Below are 13,791 nucleotides of genomic sequence, written 5' to 3' on the forward strand. Positions count from 1 at the left end.
AAACTGATTTTGAGCTCCATCTTCAACAGATAGTCGCCACAGTCAGACCAAAAATATTATGGCATTGTTATCACACTGCAGTACCCATTCTGTTTTTGCCAAGTACTAACAGGACCTATTTAAAATGACTGACATTATCTTAATTTCCCAAACAATTTATTTCTAATCATTACTTATTATTATTAATAATAATTTCTGTGACAGAGTTGACATATCAAATAAGTGACAAAAACATTTAAGCACAATTAGACATACTTAAAAATGATAAACACTATAAAACTCACCAATGCTTGAGTGACCTTGTTGACCTCATAGCAGGTGAAATATGGAAAAGGGACCTTAAGGATGAAGGCTTTCCTCAATTTTTTTGCTCATAAATGTTTTCATAAATTCCTGACAGTGTTGAGAAAACATGAGAACAAAGCTGTAAAACTTTACAAAAGAGGAGTATATATATATATAGGATATATGTAGGATTTCCCTTAGGAAGATTGATTATTTCAGATTAATTTCAAATTTACTATTGAAATGTTGCTATTTTACAAACTAATGGCAAGTTAAATCAGTGATGAGATGTTTTACCTATTATCCAAACACTGCAAATGAAATAATCAAGAGAAACAAAGCGTGACACATGAACACAAATTGCAAATCGCCAACAAACCTATATCACTACACACACACACACACACAAAACGGCGTACACAAGGGGCTCTAATTTGTACAAGGCTTTGAATTAGCCCTAAATGATGCATTTGATGCTTTAGTCAAAATGAATTTAAGAGCCATTCTTTCAACAGCAAACTTCACAATGAATTATATATGATTTTAAGTCTTAATCAACTTCAATTTGTCAAAAAACAGCCACTTCTAATTAGCTATGCGTCTACATATCTTGCTTAATGTTTTAATTAATCTTGTTCATAGACGCTCCCTAAGAGGAATTTCATTGTGACTGCTCTTGCAGAGAATACCAACAAGAGAATGAACTATTGGGAATGTGTGTTAGGGGGCTGTCAAATCATGTGCATTGTAAATTAGATTAATTGCAATTAGGGTTAATTAGGTTTTCAAAATCAAACTTATGCCAAAGAAAAGACTAGATTAAATGTTTGGATATGGCTGCTTATTCTTTGATCTATTTGTGACTGGATGCCAAAAAAAAAACACGAAAAACAATTACAAATATGAAATGCGACCTTTGGTTGTGTTTATCTCTGTGTACTGTACTGTATGCATGTTTAAAATGCTTCAATCAAGCATTCAAAAAACATGTCACAAAAAATTGGTCCGAGTCAAAAAGGGCATTTTATGCTCATACTTTTTAATGTATCACAATGAGCAAGAAACATACTTGATGAAATATTTTCAAAGGAGTATATTCAATTACCATCTACAATCAACTTAACTAGGACAACAAGGTTTTTGTGACAAAAGTTTCTCTTTAAAAGTCTGAAGTTCCATGTGGTTTATGTATGTTAGTCTCCATGTCATTTGGTACAGTTTGGAAATCTTCATCATATAATTACAGTAACAAAAAGCTAACAAGACTACAGTATAGAAAAGACATCAAGAACAACATTTTTGGTTTAACTTGCTCTTTTTATACATTGCAAGGCTGTAAGTTCTACCCTCGGATGGGCTACCTGGAGCCACAGAGCCGTGCTTGTGAGGCTCGGAGGAGGAATAACTCGAGGAAAAAACCAAAGAGAGAGAGAGAGAGAGAAAAAAAAAACGAAACACAAAAAAGCATCAAAAATGCTGTGGAACTAGGAGCCACTAAAGGAACAGGAAACTCCAGTAGCAGTTCAACCTTGAAACTGGAGCTCGTGGTTTTCATTTGGTTGCTTGTTAGTTTGGTTATTAATTTTGGTTGTTTCGCTTTTTTGTGTTTATCTGCTTCCTTAGGAATGACACCCAAGAAATCCCCTCCCCTTGAACAGTACAGTCATTGTTTATGGTGCGATGGAATTGGTCGACTCCATGCCACACTGGATCAGATTGCTTTCTGACCGGAGGTACCGATATGCGTCAGTCACTGAAACAGGCAGGAGGAAATGAAACAGGTAGCAACACCAAGAACTGGGAGACAACATAAGCAAGTGTTTAAGTCCATCCCGTTCGTAAGTGCAGAAAATGTCCAAGTAGATGCAGATCCAGAGAGAGAAGAGTAGGTGGCTCAAGCCACCCGGAGTCGAGCTTGAACGCAGATAAATTCCTCTCCGTGTCACATATGTCCACTCCCATTGGCATATAGTGTTAGTTAAATAATGACTTGATATCAGGGCAGCTTGTACCCTGCCTTTGGCTCCCATGCCCAGTTTTGGTGTGCCAACAGCCTTCTCCGACAGACATCACAATGACATCTCTCAGGTTTCCCAGAGTTTGTTTCTCTTTATTTCCTTCTTTGTCATTTCAAAGAAAAGTGTTGATGATGTCTTTAAATATATCTATATCTGTATACATGTTTATTTTCACAGTGGGCAAAATGATGACCTCTACAGCAAAACCTTGTCTTTCTCTCTTTGCAAAATGTCCACAAAAATCAAGTATCCCAATGAGAGTTGATGTATCTCAGCCACATGTTGGTTTAACCACAATAAATATACACTCATCAGGGGCACCAACTGAACAGCATGAAGCTTTGGCCACATTCATATAATTAAAGTAATAACTGTTCAGTGCTTCGGTATCCTCTTTCACCACATAATGTAATTATTGTGTTGAATATCAGATTTTTCTAAATCTTTACACAACTTTTCTGAAGATTCAGCTGTGCAGTTCAGTATGTTTTGGTGCGAAATAAAAGTAGAAAATAGAATACAACGTATAAAAACGCAGACTGATGCTGGCTCTTATGAAACAAACACACACGCATACACACACACATCCAAAGTCCATGCTGGCTGAAACAATTGTGAGGAATTCTGCCCCACATGAGAGCCTATTAAAAAAAAAAAGAGAACACTTTGGAAGCAAGAGATACAACTGTGTCGAGACAAACAAATATAAGAACAATGTAACACCATAAAGTGGCCAGAGAATGATAGAAAACAAATAGGTGAGATTTAAATTTAAAGCTGGCATAGAAACATTAATTTATAAATGGACAAAGAAGAAAAAAAAAGAAGAAATAAAGTTATATGAAAATAACCATAAAGATATTATTTGAGACCAAAACAATGCAAAGCATTCAAAAATAAACTATACAATATCAGAGTTCTCCCAAAATAATTATGAACAATATTATAGATAACATGGATTGAGAGGAGTGGCAAGCTTGCAGATCAAATGAACCCAATTTCAATAGCATGCACACCAAATTCAAATTGTTCTGCAAGACGTAACAATTTTACACATTATGAAACGTGTGGAAATGTTACTAAAGCCATATACACTTGCTATATGTTTTTGCCCCCCAAAGCAAATTTTACTCATTTAAAATTACTTGGTTTGGAAAAGGTCATTAAAAGCAACTCCGTTTATGATGGGGGAAGGCTGTTTAGATAAAAACAGAATCATTCCCATTGCAATAATGATTAGTGAGGGACATCTTTGGACACAAAGGCAGAACTCTACCTTATCACCATGTAAAACGAGGGTTATTAAAACAAATCCTGCTTTTTTCCCAGTCTCACAATGCTTTGGAATGAAGATGCCCCTAACAAACCTGCAACAGACTTAATGCGTGAACATGGTTTTACACCCTACAAAAAAATTAATTCCCTACTTGAATTTCCCAGAAGGGAGGCTGCCTCATCAGACTTTGTCAAACAGCCTTTCGTTCTGAGACCAGACCAGTGAGATGTGTAAGTACCAGATGTGTTGCAGTATGTACATTTTTGGTAACCACTATGACTTGGTGATTTATTTCAAATGAGTAAAGTCACTGGGACCCTATTCACTCTCAGCACAACATAATCAGTGTGAGGGAATCAAGAAGTGATACACAACAGCCTAAAATCCCCTTAGAAATGGGCTAAAATAGAATTATACCCAAATGTAATAAAAATAAGCAGTCCTTGGTTAAGAAATTAAAACTCAGATGTAGTATTTGGAATGCACTGTAATTTTTACAAACATTATATATCATTGGCTTTTAACATTGGTCTGTTAAAAAAAAGAAAAAGAAAAAAATGTCCTTTGGAACATATATTCACAGTCTTCAAAGTTCCGTTTTTGCAACAAGAAGGGAAAAAAAGATGTTGCAGGGGGCAGGGAAATGGTTTATTGTTTGTTTCTTTTTTTTTTTTTTTCGTTAAAGCTTAGCCAAAAAAGCAAAATGAGCATGCATTTAGGTATTCTTCCTTTCCAAATCTACATTAGCAGCAAAACATACTGTATGTTCTCAAAGACCAGACCTTATACATTTTTTTTACCAAAAAAAAAAAAAAAAAACTTGATTTAATGTGTGACAGAAAACTTTAACAAAACCTCTATCTTACAAACTGCAATGGCTCTGTAACGGTGCTACTCCACAATGCAAGGACAAGGGCCCTTTTTGATTTTTGGTTTTCTTAGTATTTGACGTAAAAAAGCAACTTGTCTGTTCGCAAAGAAGCAAAAACGGCAACTCTGATGCGTACTTCTTTTATTTTAAAACTTTGTTTTCTTTCCTTAAAAACAGCAACAAATTCTCAAGTATAAAGAAGCCTCTTTTCTTATCTTTATGCACCAATGGTGAAAGTGTTAAGTCTTTGGATTTCTTTTTGTTTTAAAGCGTGAGAATTATTATTATTATTCTTTTTTCATTATATATGACAACATAATTGAAATGAACATAAAGCCTATAGCAGACTGCAGCCATACGACATGAAAACAAGTACCTGCTTTATAGAGCTAAAGGAGATGCAGTTATCTCCAAATCTACAAAGGCAGGGGTACATAAAAAAGGAAGCAGGGAGGAACAGATAAAGACAAGATAGAGAAAGTCAGACAGTGGTAAGTGCACTAAGGTAACACAAATATAACTGAATTTTCAACACATCCCAGATATTTCTTCGCTTTTTGTCAGTGCTGCACCAACCAAAGTTGAGAAACCCCTGGTGACAAGAGATTCAGCTGGGAGAACAAAAACCAAGAAGCTGAGAATTTGACAGAAATAGAGTTTCCTGTTCAATCTAGTCTATTGGAATGACCAAGACAACATCAACTGAAGCGCCTCAAAGTTGGAAGATACAAAAGCTAAATGTACACAAAGATTTTTCAATCTACCATACTGTTTTAAATTCATTTCCAATGCAACAATCTACTTAACACCAAAAATGTATATATCTATCATAAATACAGAAAGTTTTTTTCCTAAAAAAATCTCTCCCCCCCCTCCCCCCACACCAAGTCTGCAATGCTCTTCGTGTCTGGGTAAAATGGGATTGTTAACTCTCCTGTTTAAAAAATAATAAAATAAAATAAGATTTAAAACCAGCGATTCAGCTACTCCTTGAATGCCCAGAGACTTTAGTTGAGTTAGTATCATTTCTGAATACTTTCTGCCAATAAAAGTCATACAAAAACAGAAATGTCTATCATTTGTTTGGAACAAAATGAAATAATGACTTTTTTGTAACACACGAGAAGGTTGTGAGCTGTTGACCTGAGAATAAAATAGACATTACATTATTTTTCTTTTCTTTAGCAAGCCATTGGTATTTGAATGCTTAGATAGCAAGAAAACTGTAAGACTATTCTCCCATACAGTACATACTGGCTTTATGTGACTGTGCTATGATGCAGAAATACTTATGCAAACAAAGGGACAGCTTGTTGATTTTTGTAGAGCGGGTTGTGGGGCCATTCAAATAACTTTGAGGCAGTCCACTGCATTTATAGCATTGCACTAGCAATAACCGGATGTTAACTGCTGAGATCTTCTCTCTTCTTTTATATATATATATATATATATATATATATATATATATATATATATACACACATACACACACATACATACACATACATACACACACACATATACACACACACACACTAAGTTGTAACACACACACTGAGTTGTAATAAACTAAAACCAGCATGTTGATATGGGAAAACAATCCACTAACATTTAAATTTTTGGTTAAAAGCTTTGGAATTGCAGTTAGTCTTTACACATCTTTTCTGAAATTGGTTTGTATACTTTTAAACATATTTTAAACATTGCAGCTTTTTTCTTTTTTCTTTTGAGTTTTCTTCGTTTTTTTTTTTTTTTTCCTTTTTTTCTTTTTCTTTAACATAGTTTGTCACTGAAACCTTTTACAATCTGATGGAGTCCGATCCTACACTTGCAAGATTACTACAACTACTGCTGTCTTTGAGACAACCAGGCTGTTGCGGCTCCTCTGCTGGCCTGCCCAGCCTGTCTGCTGCCTTCTGACTGCTGTCAGAGTCAGACTCGTTGGCAAAGACGTCTGTTGGTATCGAGGTCTGGACCCCTGAGGTGCTCAATGAACTTGAGGTAACCGTTGAAGGAGGGGATACTGGAGGAAAAGAAGACGATGCAGAAGAGGGGGCATTGGGCTTCCCAGCTAAAGCTCTGGAGAAAGGGGTCTGGGACCAGGGTTTGCCTGCAGCTGTTGTGTTCAGTGGAGTGGCCGTGAAGGAGGAGCTGGTGCATGAAGATGCAGACATGGATGAGGACGGCGTGGTAGCTGATGTTGTTGGCGGAGGGGATGGGGTGTTGTTTGAGTGAGTGGCAGACTGCGAGGTAGGTGCGGTGTTAGGATTGGGGAAGCAGGCTGAAGAGTGAGGTAATAAACTAGTAGCGTGCTCTTTGGCATTTCTGGATCTTTTGATTGTTCTGTGTTTGTGCAAGGCTGAAACTAGGTGTTGACTGAGCGCTTTGTCCCCTTCCAGTGTGGTGTCACAGGCAAGGCAGTTGTACAGGCCGCCATCTGCCGCTTTCCCACTGTTGGGGACCCGAAGCAACATCTCTTGCAGGTTTGCCACAGACTGACCGAAAAAGCAAATCGACTTGAGGTGGCTGATAGCCGCTTCCTCCTTGTTGAAGACAGCTTGACACTTGCGGCACGCAAGCCGGAACTGAACTTTGGGGACAATAAATTGGTCAAGAAGGGAGTCTGCACCTTTGCTGTCCACTTCATGCTGCTCAGTGGCTAGGTTGTTGTGAATGGAAGAGGTTTCAATAGAGGACGTGCTCTTCTGCTCCTCTGTTTTTATTGGATCTTTGGCAGAGTCCTTACGGTCCACCACATTTTGAGAGTGGGCAACAGTTTGGCTTGTTTTGGGCTGCTGGATCTGCTGAAGTTGCCTCTGCTGTTGTTGAAGTGCATCCTGCAGGCTCTGCTGATATTGCTGGTAATGCTGAAGCAAAGATCCTGAAGACAACCCCATCAGGGCTTGCGATAAAGCAGGGTTGTAGGGGAAAATACTTTCCATACCATACATGGGCTGAAGATATCCACCTTGAAGAGCACCCATTTGAGGGGCATAATATGGAGAGAAGCCAGGCATAAAGTAGGGCAGGAACTGACTTGTTAGCAGAGCTGTTGGATCTGAGGCTAATGCTGCTTGCAGAGCTTGAAGCTGGGCAGTGTCAACCACATACTCCATACCAGGTGTCGGCATTGAGGTGGCCGGAACAGCGGTGTCTGTTTTTTCTTTCTTGGCACTGGCAGCAGAAGTGGAGGGAGCAGGTGTGCCCCCAGCAGAGGATGGTGTAGGGGACTTCTCAACCTTCTCTTTGGGTTTTTCTTTCTCCCTGGCCCTCTCAGAATTGCGATCTTTGGGAGGTTCAGGACGGCTTCCTGGTTGGGCTGTCACAGAATTTGAAGTAGATGCAGGGGTAGGGCTTGAGTGGGCAACTGATGTGCTGGCCTGAGCTGGGCTGGGTGAGGCCAAGGAAGAGGAGGAAGGGGTCTTGTTAGGTAATCCAGATGTGGGGAGACTAGGTGATGGTACACTTGCACCAGGCATGTTCAGGAGGTTTGGAGGTTTTGGAGGGGTTAAAGCTGAAGAAGTTGACACAGATAAAGAAAACACAATTAAGAATCTTGCAATATACTGTATATTTGACAGGTTGTTTTCCAGTAAAGATTATCTAAATATCCTTAATATATATATATATATATATATATATATATGCATGCCAGTGGGGTGAGAAACAATTGCAAGTTAAAGGGAAGACAAGTTTATTTCTTTATTAATAAAAGTAATATTTTTCTAAAGTAAACGTATCTTGTTTTAAGAATGTTTAGATATATTAACTGGAAAAGAAGACAAACTACTGAATAATACTTACATTTAGTTTAAAAAAAATTATTTAAAAATTCTTACAAATATTACTTATTGCAGCAAGTTTATGTGATGATATACCTGAATTGGATGAGTTAAAGCCTGGTATTGAGGGACCACCAACACCTGGCAGGAGAACAGAGGGGATCCCTTGTAGATTTGGGTAACCTGACTGAAGATTCAAGGCTTGCAAGGCAGGTGTGTCAAACATCCCTTGTTGCTGCATGGCTTGTTGTTGTGCTAGTCCCAGGACCTCATTAGCCTTCTTGATGCGATCCATCTCCTGCTGAGCCATCAGCTGACGAACCGTCGCTGGGTCGAAGTACTCTTTCTCTTTATCAAGTTGGCTTCCAATGGTGTCCTTTACCTTGGAGATGTGTTGCTGGGAAAATATGTGGTCCCGTACTGAGACACGAGCACTGTATTTAACACCACACAAAGTGCACTCTGTCTTGGGTCCCTCGTAAGATGTCTGGTTGATACCAAAGTGCTTAGCCATGCTGAGCTTTGCCTTCTTTTCCTTAGCACGAGCATTCTGAAACCAAACCTGAACGACTCTTTTTGGAAGTCCAATGTCATTGCCAAGCACCTCACACTCTAGCATCGTCGGAGTCCTATAATCATTGAAGCAGGACTTAAGCACCTTAAGCTGAAGATTAGTCATCTGTGTACGGAAGCGCTTTTGACCAGGCCTGTCTCCACTATCAATGCTTCTACTCCCAGAGGCCCCTGGACTTGGTGAGCAAGGGTCAGCCAGACTAGATGTTTCACTGTAATCTATAATATTTTCATTTTCAAAATCTTTTGTGTAGTAGCTTGTTGCAGGGCTCACCAGTCCTGAGGACATTTGTTCATCATTCTCAATGGAGGGGACAGTGCCTCCAGACTTAGACAGGAAATCTCCACTGTTATGGCTGTGTTTTGCATCAGCACTGTCATTGTCAATATTTGCCTCATCACCTGTGGTAGTATCAGTGATGGCCGTGTTCACTGAGGAGCAATCATCATTATCAAGTTTATTTTGATCAAAGTTTGTGTTTACTGAGGAAATTGTTGGGCTTTCAAACTCCTCCACTCCCTCGACCTTGATAGACGTTGGGCTCAGAAGAGCCCTGGGAGACAAGTCCATGTTTTTGCTCACAGGTGACAGCGAGGAACATTGTGCATCGCTATTAGTAGGGACGAGATGAGTGTAGCTAGAGATATCCAGGGGATCCATCTTCAAATGCATGGCCTCCTGTTCAGGTAACATACTGGAAAGTGCCAGGTTGTACCCAGCACGCTTTGCCTCATGCCAGTGCCGTGAACGAATGTGGGCCTCGAGGGCAGTTTTAGCCTTAAATAGGGCTCGACAGAATGGGCAACGACGGTGGGCTTGAGCTGGCCCAACAGCCCGAAACTGTCCTTTTCTTTCTCTGGCCCTTGTGTTTTGGAACCACACCTGTACCACCCGTTTTTTCAGCCCCACCTCATGGGCAATATGATCAAGCATCTTACGAGTCGGATTGGAGTCAAGCAAATATTTCTGGTATAGAATCTCTAGTTGCTCGGGGGTAATAGTGGTTCTGAGGCGCTTATCTCGCTGTGGCTCCTCTCCACTGTTCATGCTGTCACTTTCTCCTGGACTAGTCCCTGCTTTCTCCTCTAACTTCCTCTTCAAGGAGTTCATAGTGGATGTAGGTGTTGATGGAGAGGTGGCGGAGTTGCTGGACATTTGTGGTATGGCTCCTGCTAGGAGCTGGCTAGCCAGGAGAGGATTGCTAGGATCAAATAACATGAAGGACATGTCCATTGGGCGATCCAAGAACTGAGGATGGATAAACTGGTTTTGGACACTCAGGAAATGAAGCTGCTGGTGTTCCTGCCAGTGCTCAAATGAAGGGAAGGCAAGCTTGCACTGTTCACACTGATATGGGATAATTTGTTGGGCCAACTGCTGCTGTGAGGTAGATGCTAAATGAGAATTGAGGGCCATGTGGGAACTCTGGGAGGTCTGATTGGTGTGTGAAATGGAGGGACCACTATGCTGTTGTTGTTGGGAGAGGGATGGTGAAGAGAGCTTAGAATTCTTTGGGACTGAATGACTCTTTTCCTCTCTTTGCGGCCTCTGCTGTGGCATTTCATATGGATGGCTGGTTTCCTGTTTCAAAGATGTTTGCTCTCTTTGGCTCATTGATGCTTCTGCAGAGTGTTTTACTTTCTCATCAAAGGAGTTTGAGGTGTTAGCGGGAGTAGGCTCTTCCTTTTCAGATGATGTCATGTGAGAGAAATCAGAGGATGTGGGAGGAAGAGGGCAGAGGCTTGAAGACGAGGGCATTGGGGTTTGACCCGAAGACCCAGATGGAGTGTAGTATTCATGCGAGAGATCTACAGAGTCCTCATTTTGGCTGTCATACTGGCCCTCTTCCTCTTCATCTTTGTAACAAAGCTTCTTTTGGTGTTTAATAAGGTCAAATATGCGCTGGAAAATCAGGCTGCACTTCTTGCACTGATAATTTAAGTTGGTAGTGCGAATGTATCGGTCATTGGATAACTCACGTCGGTCACCGTCTTTTCCTCCCTCTCCCTGGTTCTCATAGTTTTTACGAGCTTTTTGTCTAGCATTTTGGAACCAAACAACAATGACTCGAGTTGGCAGACTCAGAAGATTGGACAGCTGTTCAAATTCATCATCTTTAGGATAAGCATTGGCATCAAAGAAATCTTGCAGTACTCTCAGCTGGTAGTCTGTGAACCTTGTCCGTGAGGACCTTTTATTTCCATATGATTCATGCTTTTGAGGTTCAGGGGAGGGTGGCTTTGAATCAATTTTGGTATCTTCCAGAGTGGTAATTGGAGGGTTGTTGAAGTTATAAGGAGAGTCTTTGTTGCGTTGGCGCTCTTTGAAGAGTGTGTTACGGAACCAGTGTTTGATGACTTTCTGAGGGAGTCCTGATTTATCTGCCATTTCCTTTATTTGTTCCTCATTTGGAGAGTTGTTGATGTCAAAGTATTGGCGAAGCACCCTTAGCTGGTCATCTGTGATACGGGTGCGAGGCCTCTTATTCTGTTGGTGCAGCATGGCAGGGGTCAACTGCTGTTGGTACAACTGGGCCAGATCGGTGGCTAGACTGGGCTCCACAGCTGGCAATTGGGCAGGAATCTGAGAAGGTAATGACTGGAGTGACATAGGCTGCATCATGAGTGGAGAGAAAAGAGGCAGATCCATTGGCATTGGGATTTGAGCCAATGGAACTGGAGGCTGTGGGGCTGAAGCAGTTGGCGGTGTGAGGGTTGGAGTAGTAACAGGTACATTTGGTGTTGGTACCCTCTGGGGAGGTGGAGGTGCAGGGGGTGGTGGAGGAGCAGCAACTTCAGGTGTCTGGGGTCTCAATGGGTACAGCTTGTCATATTGTTCTCTGTACTCTTTGGCAAATCTCTCTAGGAATCGGAATGGGAAGAAAGCCTGGTGGATGTGCTCCTGGTGACTCTTTAGAATCAATATGTTTGAAAAGAGCTTCCCACAGGACTCACACTCCAGCTTCTCTAATCCTTCGAAGGGGTCAACCACTCTGGTGATACCAGCTGGCCCACTGGATCCTGATAGAGATCCTGCTGGCTTTTTTTGTGCTTTTTGCTTGTTCTCATTGTACTGAATTACCAGCTCAAATCCAAAGTTCTCTAACAGGGCTTTTGTGGCATTTCCACGAGCATCTGAGGCAATCCTCGGAGGAGGAAATCCAGAGTCATGGTTCACATTGACTACAGTTTGAGGAGCATCTTTCTTTTCTTTGGACTTTGAATTGTCTACAGTATCTTTTGGAGCGTGATCCTCTGCTTTATCACTAATTTCTTTATCCTTTAGTAGCTCTCTTTCTTTCTCGCTGTGGGGAGATGGCTTTGGCTTTTTTTCTACTGGGTGAGACAGAGCACTCTGTTGAAGTAAAGCCATTTGGCTTGAACCCTGGGAGTGGGAATGAGCTTGGTGCTGTTGCTGAAGGTGATGGTGCATAAGCTGCTGTTGTAAGCAGCTCTGCTGGGCCTGCTGGGCAGAGTTCTTTTGTTCTTCCAATAGTGAAGCAGCAGCAGATCCACTCAAGTTCAGTGAAGAGCTACTCATGTTCATTTCTGGATTCGGCTGAAACTCTGCCCCAGGAATATAAAATGGAAAGAGCAACTGCTGCTGCTGAAGTGGGAGAAGAGCATCTGTTGTCATTGGGAAGTGCTGGAGAAGAGGGTTAAAGAGCTGGGACTGAAGGAGAGCGGCCTGCTGGAGCTCCTGTTGGAACTGGGCTTGGGCCTGTGCTTGAGCTTGAGCCAACTGCTGCTGCTGGAGATGCTGCTGATGGCCCCTTGAAGAAAGTATATCAGCAAATTTCTTCTTTTTCATATCATGGTTCTCAGAAAGGGACGAATGACATGCTGAGTTGCCCAAATTCTCAACATTATGAGAATGACTCAGATGGTTACTTCCCAGGATGCTCTGTGCTGTCTGAGATCCTGCTGGGGAGCTGCTGCTGTTGCTAGAACTTGTAGTGGAGTTAGTGGTTGGAATTGGGCTTGGGGTTGAAGTGCTATTAAAAGTGCTTCCACTTGGACCACTACTGGTAACAGAGCTCGAACTGCCACCAGCTGCTTCAAGCTTTGCTGCCCTGGCCTTCGTCTGATGAAGAACGGAGCGCATATGGATCTCTAGTGTTGAACTCTGGCTATATGCTACGTTGCAAGTGCTGCACTTAAAGGGTTTATTATCAGGGCTGCTGGTTGGTTCTGGCTGGCCAGTGGTGGATTCCTGTAAGGCCCTTTTGACTTTGTGCAAGTGAGACACAGAGTTGTAGTGTACAAGGAGGATATTCTTTTGGGTAAACGACTCTTTGCAGACTGTACACTTGAATGGACGGGATGGATCAAGAAATTTTTCCATAGTAAAGTTGGGGCCTTTTCTAAATGGCAGAGCTCGTTTGGGTTCAGATCCAGAATCCTCTTGCAAAGATCCAGAGTCACTGCCAGTTGGGCTTTGCTTTTCCTCAGGGTCACTTTCCTCTCCCTCCTTCTCATCATCAAGAAGACTTCCCTGGTCCTCTCCAAGTGACGGATCACCCATAATCATCAGATCTCCATTCATTAGTAAACCTCCATAAAGCTGCTGGATGTCAGCTTCACTCAACTCAAGGTGACTGGTCTCCAGATGCTTCTTGAGTGCCTGCAAGGTCCTGAAGCTGCGCTGGCAAAGACAACACATTGTGGCTGCTCTGATGACATGGTATTGGGAATGCAGTTGAAGTTTCTCTATTGTCTTAAATGCCAGACTACACTGGTTGCAGCGATATTTGTAGACATGACGATCGGAGACAGGCAGTTGGGACCTTTTATTGTGGACCTCATTGAAGTGCATCTGAAGGGCATTGGAGGATTTAAAGACTTTGTTACAGCCCTTTTTCCAACAAAGAAAACCAGTGGAATCATCTCTTGCAGGCTGTTGCTCCTCAAGAGGAGACTTGCGAGCTTCAGCTGTATCTGTTGCCAGACAAACTCCTTTCTCAGGCTCAACATCTGGCACCTCTG

The 13,791-nt window shown here is 41.6% G+C and overlaps 1 protein-coding gene across 2 annotated transcripts in view; it reads right to left on the minus strand.

The window, feature by feature from the left end:
* Window positions 1-1,303: 1,303 nt before the first annotated feature.
* LOC127415626 (zinc finger homeobox protein 3-like) overlaps window positions 1,304-13,791 on the minus strand; it is a 204,358-nt gene continuing 191,870 nt past the window's right edge. For both annotated transcript variants that reach the window (XM_051654395.1, XM_051654386.1), the window contains 2 exons: window positions 8,329-13,788; window positions 1,304-7,964 (listed from right to left, as the gene is read on the minus strand). In XM_051654395.1, the coding sequence (XP_051510355.1) occupies window positions 6,250-7,964; window positions 8,329-13,788 (7,175 nt within the window). In that variant the 3' untranslated portion in view covers window positions 1,304-6,249. The remainder of the gene's footprint in view (window positions 7,965-8,328; window positions 13,789-13,791) is intronic.

This window comes from Myxocyprinus asiaticus, chromosome 2 (genome assembly GCF_019703515.2).
Source record: "Myxocyprinus asiaticus isolate MX2 ecotype Aquarium Trade chromosome 2, UBuf_Myxa_2, whole genome shotgun sequence".
NCBI lineage: Eukaryota > Metazoa > Chordata > Actinopteri > Cypriniformes > Catostomidae > Myxocyprinus > Myxocyprinus asiaticus.